General features: G+C 39.7%; 1 protein-coding gene across 2 annotated transcripts in view; it reads left to right on the top strand.

Moving 5' to 3' along the window:
• LDAH (lipid droplet associated hydrolase) overlaps positions 1 to 17,127 on the top strand; it is a 98,169-nt gene extending 81,042 nt beyond the window's left edge. Inside the window, exons 6-7 of one of the 2 annotated variants that reach the window (XM_015859555.3) lie at positions 3,301 to 3,383; positions 13,928 to 17,127. In XM_015859555.3, coding sequence (XP_015715041.2) covers positions 3,301 to 3,383; positions 13,928 to 14,119 — 275 coding nt within the window. In that variant the 3' untranslated portion in view covers positions 14,120 to 17,127. The remainder of the gene's footprint in view (positions 1 to 3,300; positions 3,384 to 13,927) is intronic. The other variant, XM_085542271.1, reaches the window with a different exon arrangement.
• Positions 17,128 to 18,700: the final 1,573 nt, after the last annotated feature.

The raw sequence follows: 18,700 nt of genomic DNA, 5'->3' as shown, positions 1-18,700 counted from the left end.
CTCACTGCCTGCCTCACAAACTGACTAGCATAAATTACCTGAACAAATGCTGTTAGTAAACACCAGACCATTAAGGAATAAGTAACCCATGACTTTATACATGAAGCTGGACTAAATCTCAGGCCAGGACTCATCTCAGTTCAGATGTTTAACTCAAGTTGAGATGATTAATGTCTCAGGATAAAGAGCCATCTGAGGAGGTGAATTAACCCACCCCATAAATGATCAATTCACCAATTGTGTTCAGTGATTATTTACAGGTATTGGTAGTAATCACTACTTTACCACATTTGGGGTGAATTTAGACTTTATTCCTTTCTGTGATGAAAATGATCTAATCTTTTTTCTTTGCTTTCAAAATATTCCTTAATCCATTCGCTTAATCCTTTCACTTCACAGTTGTGTACCTTCATCTACAGTTTATAGTGTGAATCTGTTACAGAGAGCATTTGGAAGACCAATAATTATTGTCATCTGGTTGTGTTTACTGAAGTGTTCAAGAAATTATGGATCAGGAAAATGCTATTTTCCTTTGTAAAATCAGTAGGGATTGGACACTGTTTTCTTATGCAGTAGGAATGCCATGAACTCAACAATTCTGTATTTAAGGTTCTTTAAAACTCTGATAGGTTCTGTCTTACCCTGACTTTTCTGATGTATTCTGTATTCTCCACTGTTGGTACTTCATGGTACCTCGTTATGCAAAGAGAAATCATTGTTGTGGCCAGGAAAAGCATATAGAGCATACAGAGTAGAAACCACCTGAATGTTTTGAACAAGAAAGATTGACGCATAAAAAGGAAAATCATTTAACTTCCAAATGATGTAACTATCTTCTTTAGCTGCTCCCTTAGCCTGTGACTCTCCATGAGACTCCACAGTTCTGCTGCAGGCTTCTTGTTTCTGATATGATTAAATATTTTATTGTTTATTTTTAATTCTTGTGGTGTTTGTTCTTGGAAACCTACTTTCACTCTTTGCAATTTCCTCTTACTTAACGCCTGCTGAAGTTTAAGTTCCTGTTTATTGGCTTCCCTGAGATCAGGTTTCCCAAATTTTAAAGATTTCTATTTGGTTGAAAGAGACTCTTGAACGTTGCCATTCATCCGGTTCAACTTAATCCTGCCTTCCCAGTTCCTCTTCTTACACATTATACAAGTCTTCAGAGGCAGTTCCAATTAGTGTCATTATTACCTTTGCAGTTACTATTCTGCTAGTTTACTTTCAGGATCTTTCTGACTAATTACTTACTAAGTGTGTGAATTCCACTTCATTTCTTATTTTCTTACTGCAGAAATATGAACAGGATGGTAGGATGGAGAATCTTGTCAGATGAGAGATAGGGAGCACAGGAGCACTTAACTTATGTATTGCCCACACTCTCATTTGTGCTGTATGCCTGATCTGGGAGTAGAGAGCTGCATGCAGAATCCCAGTAACACTGAGCACACTGATATATGACAGGTTCTCCCAACAGGATGTTCGTCCCTGCCTTTCATTCACTGCAGATTCTGCAAGGTAATGGCAGAAGTTCTGACTGTAAGCTGGCTGTTCATTGTGTCCTACTAATGAAAACCTTTTTCTGAACATCTTGCCCGGTGCTGTGGCTGGTGCCCCATCTCTGTAGACACTCAAGGTCAGGCTAGATGGGGCTCTAAGCACCTGGTCAAGCTGTTGGTGTCTCTATTCACCACAGGGGAGCTGGACTAGATGTATTGCTTTTCTTTCTAGCACACAGCAGTGCTTTTAACAGGCAGATAGCTTCATTTATAGGTGAGAATTCTGAGCATTAAAGTCACATTTGACACATTAGAAACAGGAATCAATCTGAAGTTAATGAAATACACTAGGAATTGTTGGTGTTCTTTTGTACCTCTTACTCAAGGTTTTCTGAGGTGATTTTTGAAGGCAGACTCTAAGGTGTTCTAAAAACAGAGGTGCAAAGGTGTGTAATTGTTTGAGCAGAGTCTGGAGCTGAATTAGGAAAAAGAAGACAAGTATCAGGACTTGAACTTAGATGTAGATGGGTACACCAACTGTGCCACTTGTACCACAGGGTTAGATGACAAGGTTGCAGGACACAGAGCCACACTGAGGTCCTTCTGCCTGGCAGAATAGAGTGGGATAAGTATATTTTTGCATGATTTGCTGAATTGTTTATATGCTGTCACATCTGCGATCCTTTTGTCTGACATTAGCTGCATTCAGCGTTTAATTGAGAAAGCCAGAACTCTGCAGGCATAGAACAGAATTGCATCTTCTTTGGCTGACTCAGAAGTGGATAGATCTTCCTAGGATGTTGTTTTTCACTTGAGAGCACTGGTTTGGTCTTTTAACATTTGCTCTTTGGAGCCATCGCTCATCTCTCCAGTGGCATTCTGTTTCTTTTGAGCGCTGATGGAAGTTAGCCAGCTCCATGTTTTGACCACCACCAAAGAACTGTCTAATTGCTATTTCCTTTGCTATCACACATTTTGAGAATGTATTACCCCTGTCTCATAGCAATTTCAGGCCCAATACTGTCATTAACTATTTGCACACAAAACTTCTTTGATTCGTGTTTCAAGAAATCATGAGTGTGTGTCCCTTTTCTCCTTTTTTTTTTTTTTTCAGCAAATCAATTAATAGTTTAGAATGTTTTCAGTTAATCTGGGACCTTTAAATAGAAATACTTCAGAGTTATTTATCCTTTAGTAGTTTTCCCTTGGTTTTATAAACTGTGTCTAGTCCTGCTTGGGTAAGTAGCATCAATATTATTCAGAATGGCAAGTTTTGATGATATTGTATTTACCATTATTTTCAGTATGTATATAATTTTTTTTTGCATTGAATATTTGAATGACTTTCATTTGGAAATGTCAGTGACTTAATAATATAGTGATTAATGGTGTCGTTTAACATGTGCTTTGTATTTATAAGCCCACACTTAACCAATGATTTGTCGTATGTATGTTTACCCCTCTAAAGTATGTAGTGACAGGTAGTCATCAAAGTTCCTTCTCTAGTCTGGAGAGAGGCTGATTCAGAAGACTGTGAGACAAGTGAATGGAGTCACGTTCCAATGTTGTCTTTCTGTTTCCATTAATAAAATATGGAGACAGAGTGACTTATTTTTTGTATTTTTTCTAGGTTATTAAGTAAGGTATATCCAGCCATTTCTGTTAGTGGGCTTCTTTTCAGTGGGGTTGTCAAGTTGAGGACTGCTCTAATTGCCTTACTTTTTTGCAGGATTGGGTCCACATAGCTTTCTGTAAAAGATTTGCCATATAATTGCTTTGTTGCATGTTTCTTTTTCTGCAGCCAACATCTTGTATATGGCCAGCCAAGAAATGATGAAGGTTGTGGAGAGAGACAGTACAACCATAAAGCAAAACTTAAAGAAGGTAACTTCTTAATTCTCAGAGTTTTCATGGGGAGCCCACATGCATGGGAAAATGTTGTATCCTAATATTTAATTGCAAATTTAATTGCAAAACCAGCATTTCATTAGAGTTGATTCTGATTTTATGTTCAACCCTTTCCATTGGTTTGGAGAAACCATCCAAGAATTGCAGGTCATTGAAGTAATACTGATCTACATATTTGTAGATGTAGTATTCACCACTACCACATCTAGTATGTCACAGCACTCCTTCCTTCTTCTGTCCTTGCCTGTGTGGTGTCCTCGGTGGAGGTATGCATGTGTTCTGGCTAAGCCTGAGATGAGGTATGCAGCGAGGCCAGTAGTTAACATGGGTTCTGATCAGACTGGCAGACAGCTGGCCAGAACATAAGTTCAGACTGATTGAGCAGATCCTCTGCTTTGCACCTCCTGCACTGCATGGTGTGCAGTTCTGCTCAAGTCATCTAGGTCAGTGTGACCAAGAGTCGAATCTGATCAGTGACATTTTCAACTTGAGATCAGTTAATATCAAGGGATTCTGCGACCTTGATTTTCCCGTGGTATCAAAACTGATACTGAAGTCTGTCCAAGAGAACTGACCAAAGACAGTGGGACAGGTTGCTCAAAGAGGTGGTGGGATCAAGCTGTAGGTGTCCCTGATCAATGGCCTCTAAGAGTCCCTTCCAGCTCAAATAATTCTGTGATTGTTTTCTATGGCAGGAGGCAAGCTGTGAGGTGGGAGCCATCTAGGCAACAATCTGTGTACAGTGTAGTTCCACAATCAGTAGGAGAAAGGGGTAGAAGCTAGCTCTTAGCAGAACTAGTAGCATGGGCAAAGGCTAAAGGGCCCAGGGCAAAGGTTGAAAGCTCAGGTAAAGGCTGAAGGCCCAGGGATGGCGATGGAGGTGCATAATGATGGAGAGCCTGGGCCCACAGACAGGGATTGTGGGTGAAGGTGCCAGATGGAGCTGCTAAGGACCTAATAGCACTTTCAGGGCCCTGAAACCCAGGGTAAGACTCTGCATGGGATTAGTCAGGATACAAAAGTGAAGAGTTTCCAGGGTCAGGACTTTGAGTGCTTGTGGAAATTTTAATCACAGGCAGATGCTTAGAGTTAAGCATAAAAGCTTGGCTGGATGAAGATGATAGAGCTAACAATTCACTGTAGCTCCAGTGAATTCAGAAGGTCTGCTCAAATGTTCCAGATTACCAAAATTCTTATTTCTTGTGCTGAATAAAGGTCAGTAGCCAGCAGTAAAAGTTTGCAGGTGTCTCTGCTTCATCTGTGCTGTTGTTGACTCTGTCAGTCTAAGCACAGCCTTGGCACACAGCAGCATTTTCAAACCTGTGTTAACTTTCCTTTATTGATTCTTCTGTGTCCTTATACTTTAAAAGTGGCAAACGTATTCAAGTAAACAGGACGCTGAAGCAAGCTTACAAACAGCTGGAAAACCAAAGAGAAAACAGGTCTAAAAGGGAAGCAAAATACTCTTTTTTTTCATTCTTCTAGCAGTTTCAGAGAATGTATGAATGAAGGAAAATTTTCTTTTGAGTTGGCATTATGTTAAATTTGAAGTGTATTGACAATAAAAATGGGCTTCACTTATGAAGGTTGGAAGTTTATAAAAACAGGAACTATAGTCCAAGTTGCTATAGAGCTGGCGAGCTGTCACTTCAAAAAATTTATACTGTTTAGTGGTCGCTGTGATCATGCTCTAAAAGCCAACCTTAACACCTGACTTTGCCAGCTGCTGTGGAATCGAAAAGTTATTTCTGGATCATATTTGCATTCTGTGATCTGAAGAAGAAAGAAGAAGAGACACTAAATTATTCCAGTCTTTCCATGTGTCCAGGTTTGACTATAATTATTGCTAGTTAGGAGCAGGGAGATATATTACCTTCAGATCTCAGATTCAAACCATGCTAATTGCTCAGATTTCTGTTGAGAGAATAGGAGGCTGGCATATTTTTGGGGAAGTTAATTGAGGTATTTCACTTATAATCTAAAAACAGATGGTATGCACATTAAATAGCAATGGAATTGTATGAAGAGGACTGAGACCTATCTTCTGACAAAATAATATATGATAGAGCATTTAAAGTACAGGCTCTAAAGTCACATCTGGATCAAGCAGTGCGTGAGAGTGGGCTTCTTACCAACACAGGGAGTTGTGAGCAATCACAAAATCCAAACAAAAAGTGCAGGGGATGCTAATGTAAGATTTGCTCAGCTATGAAAACTAATTAGCTGGTTATGTCTAAGCCAGCAGAGCTTCTTTCTTTTGCTGTAATAACACCAGCTCTCTTTCCTAACAGAAACTGGAGGGAAAGATACTAATGTACTAGAGGAAGTTTACTGTATTTCTTGCACAAAAAGGAAGTGGGTGTAATTCAGCATTTCTGAAAAAAAAATGGGTCAGCATTGAGCGTCGTTGAGGTCTTACATATAGAATAACAATTTTAGAAGTGAAAATGGTTATACTGGACATTCACTGGCATGCTTGGGGAAGACAGTGATATCTTTATTGAAGAGTTCCATACTTTAACTTTGCATTATGCCACACTGATTGCTTTATTTTAGGCCTCAGTTTTATTGCCTTTCTTTGTGGCAGGTAAATCAGTAAACTGTTGTAATCAAAAAGGAATTGCACTAAGGGTGTTTGGAAAGGACATTTTTTAAAAGAAAATCACCTTTTATTGTGATTTTTTTAAATATTTTTTATTTAAACACCTTTTATAGTGATTATTTATTGTGGTTTTTTTGATTCATTACACTGTGTAGAATACACATTAGTCTTACTTTGAAATATAGGATCCATTCCAAAGCTCATCTAAACCGATGCAGAAGCTCCAACAGACTTCATCAAGTCATGGATCTGTTAGACAGTGATCTTCCCACGGTGGATCATAATTTCTTAAGACCATAAGTCATCTCCTCCAGCAACTGAAAATCATTATTATTTCTATTAGCATATTAAATAATATTGTATAATATTGTATCAGATGAGGTTTGGACTAGACATAAGAAGGAACCTCTCTCAGAGAGTGGTCAGGCACTGGAATGGCTGCCCAGGGCGGTGGTGGAGTCACCATCCCTGGCAGTGTTCAAGAGGCATCTGGATAAAGAGCTAGGATATATGGTTTAGTGGTTTGCTGTAGGTATGGTAAAGGAGGGATGGTTGGACTAGATGATCTTGTAGGTCCTTTCCAACCTTGTGATTCTGTGATTCTATGAAATGACAAAAATGTCTATCTGCTTCTTCAGGTTAGTCTTGATAATGATTTGGTGACGCAGATACATTGGTTGTGTAAGGAAAAAGACAAGAAACATCTGAAGCTGTGTTTCAAAGGTGGAAAAATGTGTTGTCTGAGAAGAATGATTTTTAATCGTATGGGAAAAATATATACTGGAAGTGTAGGGACACATTTATATTTTCTCTCACATTGAGAAAGTTTGTGTTGTGGGCAGCTAATAACAGATTGTTTAGGTGGGGAAGAAACTATCATTTGAAAAAATAAAGGAATGAAGTGCATGTTTACCGTTTCCTGCATATTTCTGTGGTGAATTTAGAATTCAAAGTTATGCAAGTTCATATCTCATCAACCATAACCATAGAAAAAGTGTTATCCAAGAGTATGAAATAAGCTGATACCGATACACAGATATTAGAAGTAAAAATAGCAAAAAAAATGAGACATTTTCTCCCCACAGAAATGTGAAGTGCTGCGTTTTTCTTTTGAAAAACTTGTATTTATTAAGTAAAATTTAAAAACCTGAGCAACCAAGAACTATTTTGACGCCTGAAGCATTTGGTTTGATGTCACTCAGTGTTTTTGTTCGGGTCTCAGTAGGCATCCATGCGAGTTTAGTAATTATTCCCAGTGAGAGAAGCACGATCTGAAGATAAGCAGTTAAAAGAATACTACAAATATTTTGCCTGCCGACAGCTTCAATGAGTTGCTTGCCTACATTTGTGAAAAACCTTCCAAGCGCTTTTTTTGAATAGGTGCAAAGTGATCTCCTGAGCCAAGAACACCTCTTTTTTGGCTGGACTCACATCCTCTTTGGCCTGCACTCCCTGGAGGTGCAGAGTTGAAGCTGAGGAAGTTACACAAGTGCTCAGGGATTTTGGTGCCTGTGTCATTTAGCCACAAAAACAACCTTCTCTTTGAAGCACCCAGAATGCCTGATCGGGGATCAACACTTTCTCTCCTCAATGGAAAAGGATCTCAGCGAAGTTTCAAGAAGCTTAGTGGGCCACAGTGTACTCTTCTGTGATATTATATTTTTTCATATAGCTGAACTCCTCATAGCATCATTCTTGCTGTGTGGTATTCCAGTAGAAAGGCAGTGACATGGACTTCCAGGATTTTGTAGTGTGATAGGATGGGCATAAAGTGTGTGCTCCACAAAACTATCAAAGGCAGCAATATTTTCATAGCCTTCTGAAAAGTACCTAAAAAGAAGTTACCATCTGACTGGTACTATCATTGAATCATAGAATCATTTGAGTTGGAAGAGACTTTTAAAGGCCATCTGGTCCAACTCCCCTGCAATGAGCAGGGACACCTACAGCTCCATAAGTGCTTGAAGCCCCATCCAGCCCAACTTTGGTGTCCCCAGGGATGGGGCATCCACCAGCTCTCTGGGCAACCTTGTCATTTATGTCCCATTGCTGATCCTGTTGTTGCAAAAGAGATCTGAGTGAGTCACTTGAGATAAAGTTCCCAGAATGTAGGTAGTGTCGGGCTGGTGCTGAGAGATTATTTACGGTAAATATGGTTGGAAGAATCTGGCCTAGCAGTAGTATTGCTCAAATAGTGGTTTCAGGTATGTTTGTTTTTATTTTCATAACTATACAGCCTTGACTTCTGAAATATTCATGTTGCTGACGCATCTAAATATATGCCTTTGAAAGGTTTCTAAGTCTTCAAAATAAATAAGTTAATCACCCTGGTTTGTTGGTAAGGCCTGTGCATCCTTCTTAAAAGAACATTTTTACGTGGCATATAGTTTGGACTTCTGTTGTCTGTGAGAAAGTGGAAATAGAATTGGCTTGCTTGATCTCTTGGGCCTACGTGCAGAGCTGCCAGTAACATTGCTAACAGAACTTACAGAGGTAGCCAAACAGAGAAACCCTATCCACTTCCTCAGTTTACTGAATTTCCAGTTGGCACTGACAAAAGCATGAGAGGAGGGAGCCTATGCTCAGTCCATTTGGTATAACACTGTACGTGACAGGGAGGAGATGATAAACATGTACTCATGTGCAAAGTAGCCACTCTACCTGGCTGCGTTTAAGGCCTTGCATCTTAATTTCAATGAAAGCAAAATATTTATACACTGCTTTCCAATGAGGAAGCTGGTTTTGTCTATTATTTATGTTAGTCTAGCAAAACTGGGCACATTATTTATGTTAAATAAAATCACCACCAGTTCTTGAACTCCCCATTACAGCTTAACCATACAGGTTAGTATGTAAAAATGGCATTATGCACCCCAGGTTGTCAGCTTCCTTCACTCAAAGTGGTCCAACAGAAGTTTGGCTTCCCCAGTTCTGGTTAAACAAGGTAAGAAGCAAGTTCCAAAGACTTTGCTGTCAAACTAACTGATCTCAACCATGGCAAGATCACGAAGGGAAAGGGATGTCTTGGACAACCAGATCCCAAAGCACTTAGTGCTTCCTAAGGCAATGCCAGCTCTTTGAATTCTTACCAGAAACTGATTAGTAAAGCCAAAGCATAAAGGATGAGAGTCAAAAAATAAAAAAATAAAAAAATTTTAAAAATGATTTGGAGGGTTGGACTCGATGATCTCTAGAGGTCCCTTTTAACCCCTACAAGTCTGTGAAAACACAAAAAACCCAATGTGTCCCAAATCAGTATGTCCCAGTGTCACTTACACTATTCTTTTAGCAGGATAAGGTGGAGGCACTTTCATAAGTCTGGATCATAAGTCATTTCTTGCTTGGAATGTAGCTCCTTGACTGGAGCTACAATTAATTCAGAGCTAATAACTTTTAAAACTAGTTCTAATCCAAGAGCAAATGAAACTATTCACTGGTTACTGCAGAGAGATGTCACCAGGGAGAAATTACTGCCTTATCCAGAATGCATGTGAGTGTGACACTGATAAAAATTACTGCCTCAGACACAAGGATTTCAGCAAGGACACTGGTCAGTCTTGCTTGCCATTGCACATGTGCCATCAGTTCATATCCACAGTGATCAGTCCTTCACTCTTTGCCATCATCTGGACTAGTGCCTGCCAAAGTAATAGGATCCTAATGTTATAACATGTACCAAATTCCAGAGATATAGAGGAAACTCAATTAATATTTTTTAACTTTCTTGGTTTCTTTTTCAGCGTTGATCTATGATGGCCACAGAAGAGGCATAAAAAAAAAATCTCTCTGTAATTTATACTTCTGTGAAATGTCATCCATACTAAAACAAGTGCCAATGGAGTCAACTGCAGGAAATCTTTATTATTTTCTTAGAAACTCTTTAAAATGTAAACATCCTGTTGATATGAATCTCAGATTCTTCTGATGTTTACTTAGCAGCTGCCGTCATTGTGCAGTGTCTGAATACACATACCGTATTACATGGTACTCAACTGACAGAGCCATATTCTGGCTTGTGTTTTATTTTACAAAAACAGAGTCTGAAAATGGTTCTGAACAATTGAACTGTAGAACAGCTTACAAGAACTCTGCTGTTACTTTGAACTATATGAAATTGCCTACCTGTTTAAAACACAGTGTTGGAATGGCAAAGATAACACACATCCCCTTTACTCTGCCCCCATTGTCGGATTTGATGGCAGAAAAGTTAAAAACCACAAATAGTGCAAACTTCAAGCACGGCTTAAAAATAGAACCTTCTATTTATTGTTTTGTAAATCTGATTATTTTTAAGCTAGTTGCATTATTTTGGGGACCTGACTCACCATTTCTGAATGCTTAGGTTGGCAACAGTATTTCATTGCTGGTACAGTGGTTGTGCTGACTCAGGATGTCTTTACAGCCATGCACAGTCCACAGGAAAATATGTACTTTACAGATCCATGCAAATCATATACTGCACGCCAGTGTTTCCTATCGTTAATGAAGATTCCATGTGCCTCTGGTTACACATGGCTCATTAAGTATGTCTGCCTATGTGCTGCGGTAGCAAAGCTACTGGTGTTAAAATGAAGATGAGAACATTTGAGTTCTGAATGCTTTGGTACAAATATGTCTAAAACAAATATCCCGTAATATATGAGGAAAGCAGGTTACATCCTAACATCGATTCTGTGTGTGTGTGTGTGTGTGTGTGTGTAGGCAATGAACAGAGAATTTGTCATTGGGAATCCCAGCAGTGCCACAAGTGGCAGTGAAGTACTGTCAGTTTTCCTACTGTATTCTCTATCACTGAAAATTCCCACTTTAATTACAATTCTGTTAGATTTTATAGAATAATTCATTAATAGGAAAGCATTTTGAAAGCAATTCTGAATGCTGTTGGCAGCTTCTAATTAAGAAACATGTATATTTAAGTTGTAGATTGGCAGACATACTCCCGTAGGCACACAAAAAACACACACCAACATCTGCACAAAAAATAAGGGGGCAGAGGTTCTAGACTGATATTAAAAAGTGGAGAATTCCATGGGAAAGAAGAAGTATTGGAATTGAGACTCAGAATGGGATGAAGAGGTGAGAAGACTATAATTTGAACTTACAGGGTGAGAAACTGAGAGTAGAATAAGAAGCAGAACTAGTAGAAATTGGAAATGATATGGTATGGAGGATGGCTAAAACAATGATCCAGTGATGAACAGGCTGAGACCAGAAAGGTTGGATGGGAAAAACAGAAGTGGCACTTGGGAAGACTGGACAAAAGACTGGACAAAGCCTGCAGCTGGTAAATATACTGGCCTTTTTTGCTGAGTGGAACCTAAGTTTCTGAAGTCCTATTGCTCTTGTTCACAGCAGGAGCAGCACAACATTTGTAGAGCAGAGTAGTAGGTTGTGAGATCCTGATGTTCCCGATGTAAGCATTTCAGAGGGTTATTACTTTAACCAACAGTTGCCTGTTCCCATGGACTGAATACTCATTCAGATCAGTGAATGGATCTCAAACTGGATCCTGAAGAGCACGCTTTGACTTAGTTTCTCCTGAAAGAATAATGTTCATAGGTGTTACAGAGAACACATTCATATTAATGTATGTAATCTGACATTAGTGTCTGCAGAATGGAGATTAAAATGGCCACTAAGGTGTTGCAGAAAGAAATTAACAAACATGAGGATACAAATAAATTAACAAATGGCGAAAGCCGAGGGAATGTACATAAGAGAACAAATTCTGCCTGTAAACCTTTAAATATGTAGTAAATAAATCCTGAGACCACACACAGAATTTAAAAAGAAAACTACTATCAAATAGCAGCTCATCAGCTGAATGTCATCCTGTCAGTGGATTGAATGAGTCAAGGATCCTTTGGATCATGCCGTGAAAGTTTAAACCATAATACAAATATACTGGAGGCAAACTAAGAATGCACATAAATCTTTTGTTTAGGCATTTCCAAATCTGTGAGTTCTCAAGGTTACAACCCTATCTGGAGAATAGCCCGTTTCTCTGTTCACGCAGACTAAGCCAAGTACATTATCCACCTATGTAAGTGTAAATGACTTTTCATCTTTTTTTTCTAAACAATCATGTGATGAGATTCTAGGAGTACTCCATCAAAATGCCTAATGATTTCAAGGAGAACTCCATTAAACTGGAATTGCTCCACTGCTTTTCTCGTCAGTTTCATATTCTTTATTTTTGTATCTGTTGGTAACGGAGTCCAAGGTTGAACATAACTTGGTCAGATGTTTGGCTTTCAGAAGATCTGAATGCAGCTGGCCATTTCACACTGGCTTTTTTGAAGAATTTTTGCCAATGTGACATGGTGTGATTTATGAATAGTCACCATTGAAGGCAAGATCAAAGGAAAATTTCTGCTCAAACAAATGACATACCTTGTTTTCAGCAATTACTTAGTGACAAAAGCAGTGATGTTTGCTAACACGGGATGGTTTGTGTTTTATGCATGTATACTTGGAAGTATAACATGGGTTAGTGTCTATGTAACCGAGATGTTGTATTTTGGATACAGTCAAGAGTAATGTCTAAGATTTGGGTAGGCTTCAATAAGAGGAAAGCAAGACAGAAACTTGTAACGTTTTGTGAAATGCAGTCTGGGCTCTTAGCCCACCTCTACCCCAGTGGGCCAGTAGGGTACATTTACTTCTATTTCACGTGGCTACAAAAATGATGGAACTCAAGATTTTTGTGATTAAAGGCAAATGTCTTGTCCTCTAATTTACGTTAGCGTTGCTCAATTATTCACTGAAGTACTGAAATGAAATATGAAACAAATGAGTGTAATGGAATTGGGCCAAGCTGTGTGTGTGATGGGTTGAGCAATCAACATCCTTCTGGTACCTGCAGTCAAGCATTTTAGAATTAAGAATCCTCATACTTAATCTTGTTCTTGTATAGATTTGAATGAGTTTTACTCACTTCTGGACAACCACTCTCCCTTGATTTACTTTATGGAAATCAAAAATACAGCACTAGCATACAAAGTTGAGGGGGAAAATGATGACTTGTTGTTAACCAAATTTATTGGAGTAAGTTCAGAACAAAATGGTCTTTGATAGAATTATAGTTCCACATTCCTTCGTGAAAGAAAATGGCTCATCAATCTGAAGGAACCTGTCTGTGCTTTACATGTGCAGTATTTCAGAAAGATAAAATGCTCCAAGCAAAGAAGTTTTGCTTCTGAGAATGACCCAAATTAAAGGTCCTTTCCAACCCAGACCCTTCTATGACTGTGATAGTTGCCATTATTCTGACATGACTGAGTGATTCACTTCTAGTTTATGTCTAACACTGAGAATAAGAACACAAATGTTCCAACACCTAATACCCTAACCAGGCAGATGTTATAAGACCACATCTGAAATGCCAAAAAGAACGAGCTACACAAATATGGAGAAACCTCTTGCTTTTACTTTGTTCATACTCAGAAAGAAAGAAATAAGCATAGTGGTTTGTCCACTCACCTGGGATATGGCCTCAATTTTGTTATTTCATTAAGAAGTTAGAAAGCTATTATAGAAAAAAAATAACAAATAGCTAGTGAAAACACAATAGCTTGTCTGTGGAGAGGTGAAGTTGATGAACGAGATGCTTAGGCCATGTTAACAGATTTCTCAGAACAGCTGGGCCTTTGTCAGCAGACCGCTGTTTCTGGAAGTAAGCATATATCACGATCCATGGTTTTACAGATGAGGAAACTGAGTTAGAGTCCATTTAATTGACTGAACTGTCATTGTAGACTTAGAAGTAAGTAAGAGTTACCAATCTGCTACTTCTCACAGTGTGTGTCGGGTTGTGAAGCGTCAATTCTTTCCAAATAATTCACTGCTCTTTGCTTGGGTATTTGTTGCTTCATCAGTAACTTCTTAAGTTAATGGTTTGATATGCTTTGATTTCTAGCTGATTTTTTACTATGGAACTGGAGACAGCTGGTGTCCGCAGAACTACTACGATGAAATCAAAATGGATTTTCCAGATGGGGACATTCGACTTTGTGAGAAAGGACTCCGCCACGCGTTCGTGCTGGATGCCAGCAAGGAGATGGCTGCCATGATTACGGACTGGTTACGGGATGATCTGACCAAACTATAAGTCCAGTGATTAACAAGAAAACGATGTAATTATTTTGTGACCGTGTAATTTTTTGTGAGAGAGTCTGTCTTTTTTTTCTTTTTTTTTTTTCCTGTTTATTACAGATTATGGCTTGTTTTCTAATGAGAAGTTTTAGAGAAAGTTAAAGAGAGACTGGCTGGTCCAAACTATAGTTTTATCTTTTAATGGCTATGTACTTTAATCCCGTGTCTTCAGCACTCTGAAGGGCATAGAAAAGTATGGAATATTTATTGTCTTCTAGCATTCTAGACAACACTGATAGTAGATTCATTGACTGAAAGTATAGCTGAGTTACTGTCACCTCAGCTGCTCGCAGAAGAACTGTCAGGGCTGGATTTAGGGCAGCCCATTTGGCCTGGTTTAGAAAGAAGTATCAGGCTATTCTGTGCCAACTGAAATTGGTATGCTCTGAGAGGTCTGACCCTCTCCACCCATTTCATCTCTGTGTATCCCTGGCACAAGAATAATAGACAGCCAGGACAGCCCAAGGGCCAGCATTGTCTCCTTCAGGTGGGATAGAGCTGCTGGGTTTCAGAGATCAGGCCAAGGCTGGGCTTTTTATGAGGGAGATGTGAAGATGAGGTGAAGACAAGATCCTCCAAGTGGGGTTCAGAGTATTACCAGACCTCCACAGTGTGTTAAGCTTAACATAGGGTAAGTGTGGCTGCTCAGCTGGGGAAGATATTTGGAGCCTTTGGTTCATTTTGTGATTGTAAAGAAAGTAAAGGACCCTTGTCACAAGTGCCAGTGCTACAAGGTTGAAGTCGATTCAGAATCCATGTGTAACTACTTGTAAGTGCCCAGGCTCTCTGAGCTGTCATTCTTATAATGAAGCCCATGAGAACAGTGTTTGCTCAGCAATTTTGAAGAATTAAATCACTTTTGATGCATGCGTAAATTTCAGTTCTTTGCTCTAAGGACTGAAGCATGAATTTTTCTGCCAAGGCACGGATTAGATAAGTGAGAAAATGGCTGTTCTGCCATTGTCGCACCCATGGAAGTGCATGAAATGTTAGTATTTAGGACCAGATCCCATCTGTAGCACACTGATGACAAGTATGCTCTTCCTTACATTTCTTCATCCCTCTCCTCTACAGATAGGGGGGAAAAATATGCAGAAATATCCTATGAGCTGTGATAATACAAGTTGTGATAATACAAGAGGTTAAAGTCTAAAGCTAGAAATGAAAACAGCGTAAGTAAGGGGAATGGAGCCAAGTGCAATCAGGAAAGGCTTTCTAGCTGTGAACCTGTGAAATAGTCTCCCTGTAGAGTCCCTAGAGACATTTATAAAGAGATAAATAAACAGAAACACTACAGAACATAGTCACAGGAAGTCCTGCCCTAGCAACCAAATGAATTCAGATAATGCATGAAGTATCTACCTTGCACAAGTAATTAGCAGCATTAATGTGGCACTACTGAGAACAGTGCTAGAGAGCATTATCTGATGCTGTAGGACTGAATGATAAACTCCTAGCTTATCTTGCACTACTGTATACACACCATCCACTTCTCTCTAGATCCCACTTAACTCTTTTACTGTTATTTAGAGCAATTTGTAGAATTCAGTTTCTGGATATTGTGGACCAATTTTCAAACCTGCTGACAGCCTGTGGATTTAAGTGCCCTTTTTTGCAGTTTGCCTTTGGAGACCAGCCAGTGGCTTTTCAGATTACACTGCCACATAACGAAACAGGTAGTGATGTTTGGGGCAGAAATGCTGAGACCCCAATCAGTGTGTCCAAAGTGAAGGATCTGTGCCTGTGCAACTGATTCAGGTTAGTGGGGAGCCCTGGAAAGTTCCTTCTTTCCAGAGGCTCGTAGTCAGTGTTGATTGAGACAGTTCCTGTGCTCACTTTGGAAATCCACAGTTCTTGTGTATCTGTGTGTCTGTTCTAGCAGCCCCCAGATGTTGGCGTGCAGTCCTCTTGAGTGTCCTTCATAATGGCAGGTGCAAAGTGCATCAGCTGTCCTGGGTGCTCCCTGTGGCAGAGTGAGGATGTGTGTTTGCATCTAAGTGTGTGCGTATAGATCTGTGTATACATGTTTATACACACGCGTAATGCACATGTGCAGGTTGGCAACAGAAGGAATACAGTCAGTTTGGTCATTTTGGTTTACACGTTGATACTGTTGGAGAAAACATTTGTTCTTTGCGGTACATGGAATAAGGAACTGTGCAAGGAATCAGTCTAAAAATACAGCTGTTGTGGATCTTCTGAGGACAGAAAAAGTCTTGCATTAACCAAAGATGACAAGCAGCTATTACAACCTGGGAACTGAAGTACCTATCAGAGGCAGTTGTTTACAGTGCATTATTCGTATACTTTGTATGAGCAATTAATTTAGCAATACTTGTGTATTCCTTTTATACAAATGCTAGTCTATTATAAATCCTACTGACTGCATTAAGACCTAAACTGAGATGAGACCTGGTCAATGATGACCAGACCTACTGCAGGATAATGCCTTACTATTTTCTTAAAGGAATTTTCTCTGAGATGGTTGAAACCGTAGCAATCCAATTGCGTCCTTCCTCCTCAAAGCCGTTACCATAAGGCAAAGGAAATTTGTTACTCTGTTCATTGCAAAAAACAGAAAAGCATGGATCTGATTGTCACAGCTGTGTTTCCTAAGAGCAGTAGATCTCACACGATGGGAATCCAGTGGTGTTTGCCATGACCCGAGGCAAAGAGCGTCAGAAGTGCTTGTGGTCCAGATGCGCCAACTTGCCATAAAAACACAGTGTAATCTGCCTGTTTTAGGCTATTTTAGAGTTACTGGGAATCCTATCACACACGCATTGACCGTATGCAGTAGCATCTGATCTGTGTCGTTCACACTTTTGTGCTTTGTCACCACGTGAGTAAACCCTGCTAGCTGCAATGACTTGGACTCATGCTCGTGTTTTGCTAGATCAATACCTTTTGTGATAAGTACACAAATCCAGTAAGAAAAATAAAGACATTTGTTGTAAAATATAAGTCAAGTCTTTAATAATTTGGTTAGCCATTTACCACCCTCATTACATTTACAAAAATACAGCTTAACAAAATACTTGCCAAAGCCATTTAGGTGTCCAAACTCACAGGAAGTCAGTGGGTGGGTGGGAGGCACTTGACACACTGAAGCATTTTATCCAGAGCCACTCCAAAACAGTGTTCTCCCCTTGCTCCCTCCATTCAGTGTTTGCTTCTCTGAGCTACAGTGCATGCAGGCCAGGAAGGGCTGTTCATTTAGGAGGGTGAGTGCTTTCCCAGTGTTTACGGTGAAGAATTTGGAGCTGGACTCCAAACTAAACATCAGTTTCTTGCCTCACAGGAGACAGATTGCATACATGAGCCACAGCAATCATCTCTTTTCTGCAGCTCAGATCATGTAGGTATTGGTTTTACAGACAGTGTGTTTGTATTTACATCCACTCCCCGACCCCCCAGCCCTGTGCTTGGTCAAGCTAACAGCCAGACCCATGTTACTCCATGTCACAGGTCATGCTTATACTACCAACCTGGGTACATTGCTGAGGCTCATCGCTTACAGGTAAACATTCTCTTTTCTGGCATTTCTACAACATAAAAATCTTGAGAGCATTTAGAAGTGACCAGGAGCCATATACAAACAACAGAGATTTCTGAAGCAGCTGAGAGGGTTTATTGCAAGCAAAAGATAATATCAGAAATACAATCCAGCTGCCAGGAGCAATCATTGCTTGGTAGCATCACACAGAAGTTATGAAACAATACGCATGCTCAGATGGCATAGGCAGGGGGACATCTAATTGGAGACTGTTTTTAAGTGCTTATGCTGATAGTAAATGGGCTCGGTTTTTCCATTCCACGTATTGCAGGAACACGCAGTTGTGTTGTGGTTTCTTAGCAGTTTGCAGTAGCTAATGAAACACAGAATGTTGTCTAAGGCATCTGACTCATCCTTCAGTGCAGTGTTTGCCAGTCAGATATTGGAGACTTTTGGCCATCCCATTTGAAGCAACTGACAATGGAAGAGACAGCAGGGGAGTGCCCCTCATTTGATGATGAGGGGCTGATGAGTACTTGATCAAACTCACTTTAACACAATGTGTCCCCAGCTCAACAATACCGTGTTTCATTTATTAAGTGAAATGACAGAATGGTGGAGTTTGGAGGAGACCTTAAAGCCCACCCAGTTCCAACCCCCTGCCGTGGGCTGGTTGCTGCCCAGGACCCCATCCCACCTGGCCTTGGGTACCCCTCAGCAATGGGATATCCACATATCTCTGGGCAGCTGTGCCAGTGTCTCACTTGTCCTTCAGGCAAACCTCCATCATCAGTTCTCCATGTTTCCCCCTAGTTTCACTGTTTCCCTCAGTAACTTCAATAGCCCAGGAAGCCAAAATGACTTAGTAAAGGTACTCTGAAATGAGCCATCTGGTTTTGGCACACAGATACAAGTCTTAGAAAGAAAAAACTATTGCCAAGATCTATTTATCAATAAAATATTTAATAAACTTATCTGTACAAAATATTAAAAAGGTTATTGAAGAGTATACAAGAATACTTATTTAACAAATATATACTG

The sequence above is a fragment of the Coturnix japonica genome, chromosome 3, assembly GCF_054131305.1.
Source record: "Coturnix japonica strain WE chromosome 3, WE-NBRP24, whole genome shotgun sequence".
NCBI classification, from domain to species: domain Eukaryota; kingdom Metazoa; phylum Chordata; class Aves; order Galliformes; family Phasianidae; genus Coturnix; species Coturnix japonica.
Note: the sequence above shows the minus strand (reverse complement) of the source record. Positions and strands in the feature narration are given on the sequence as shown.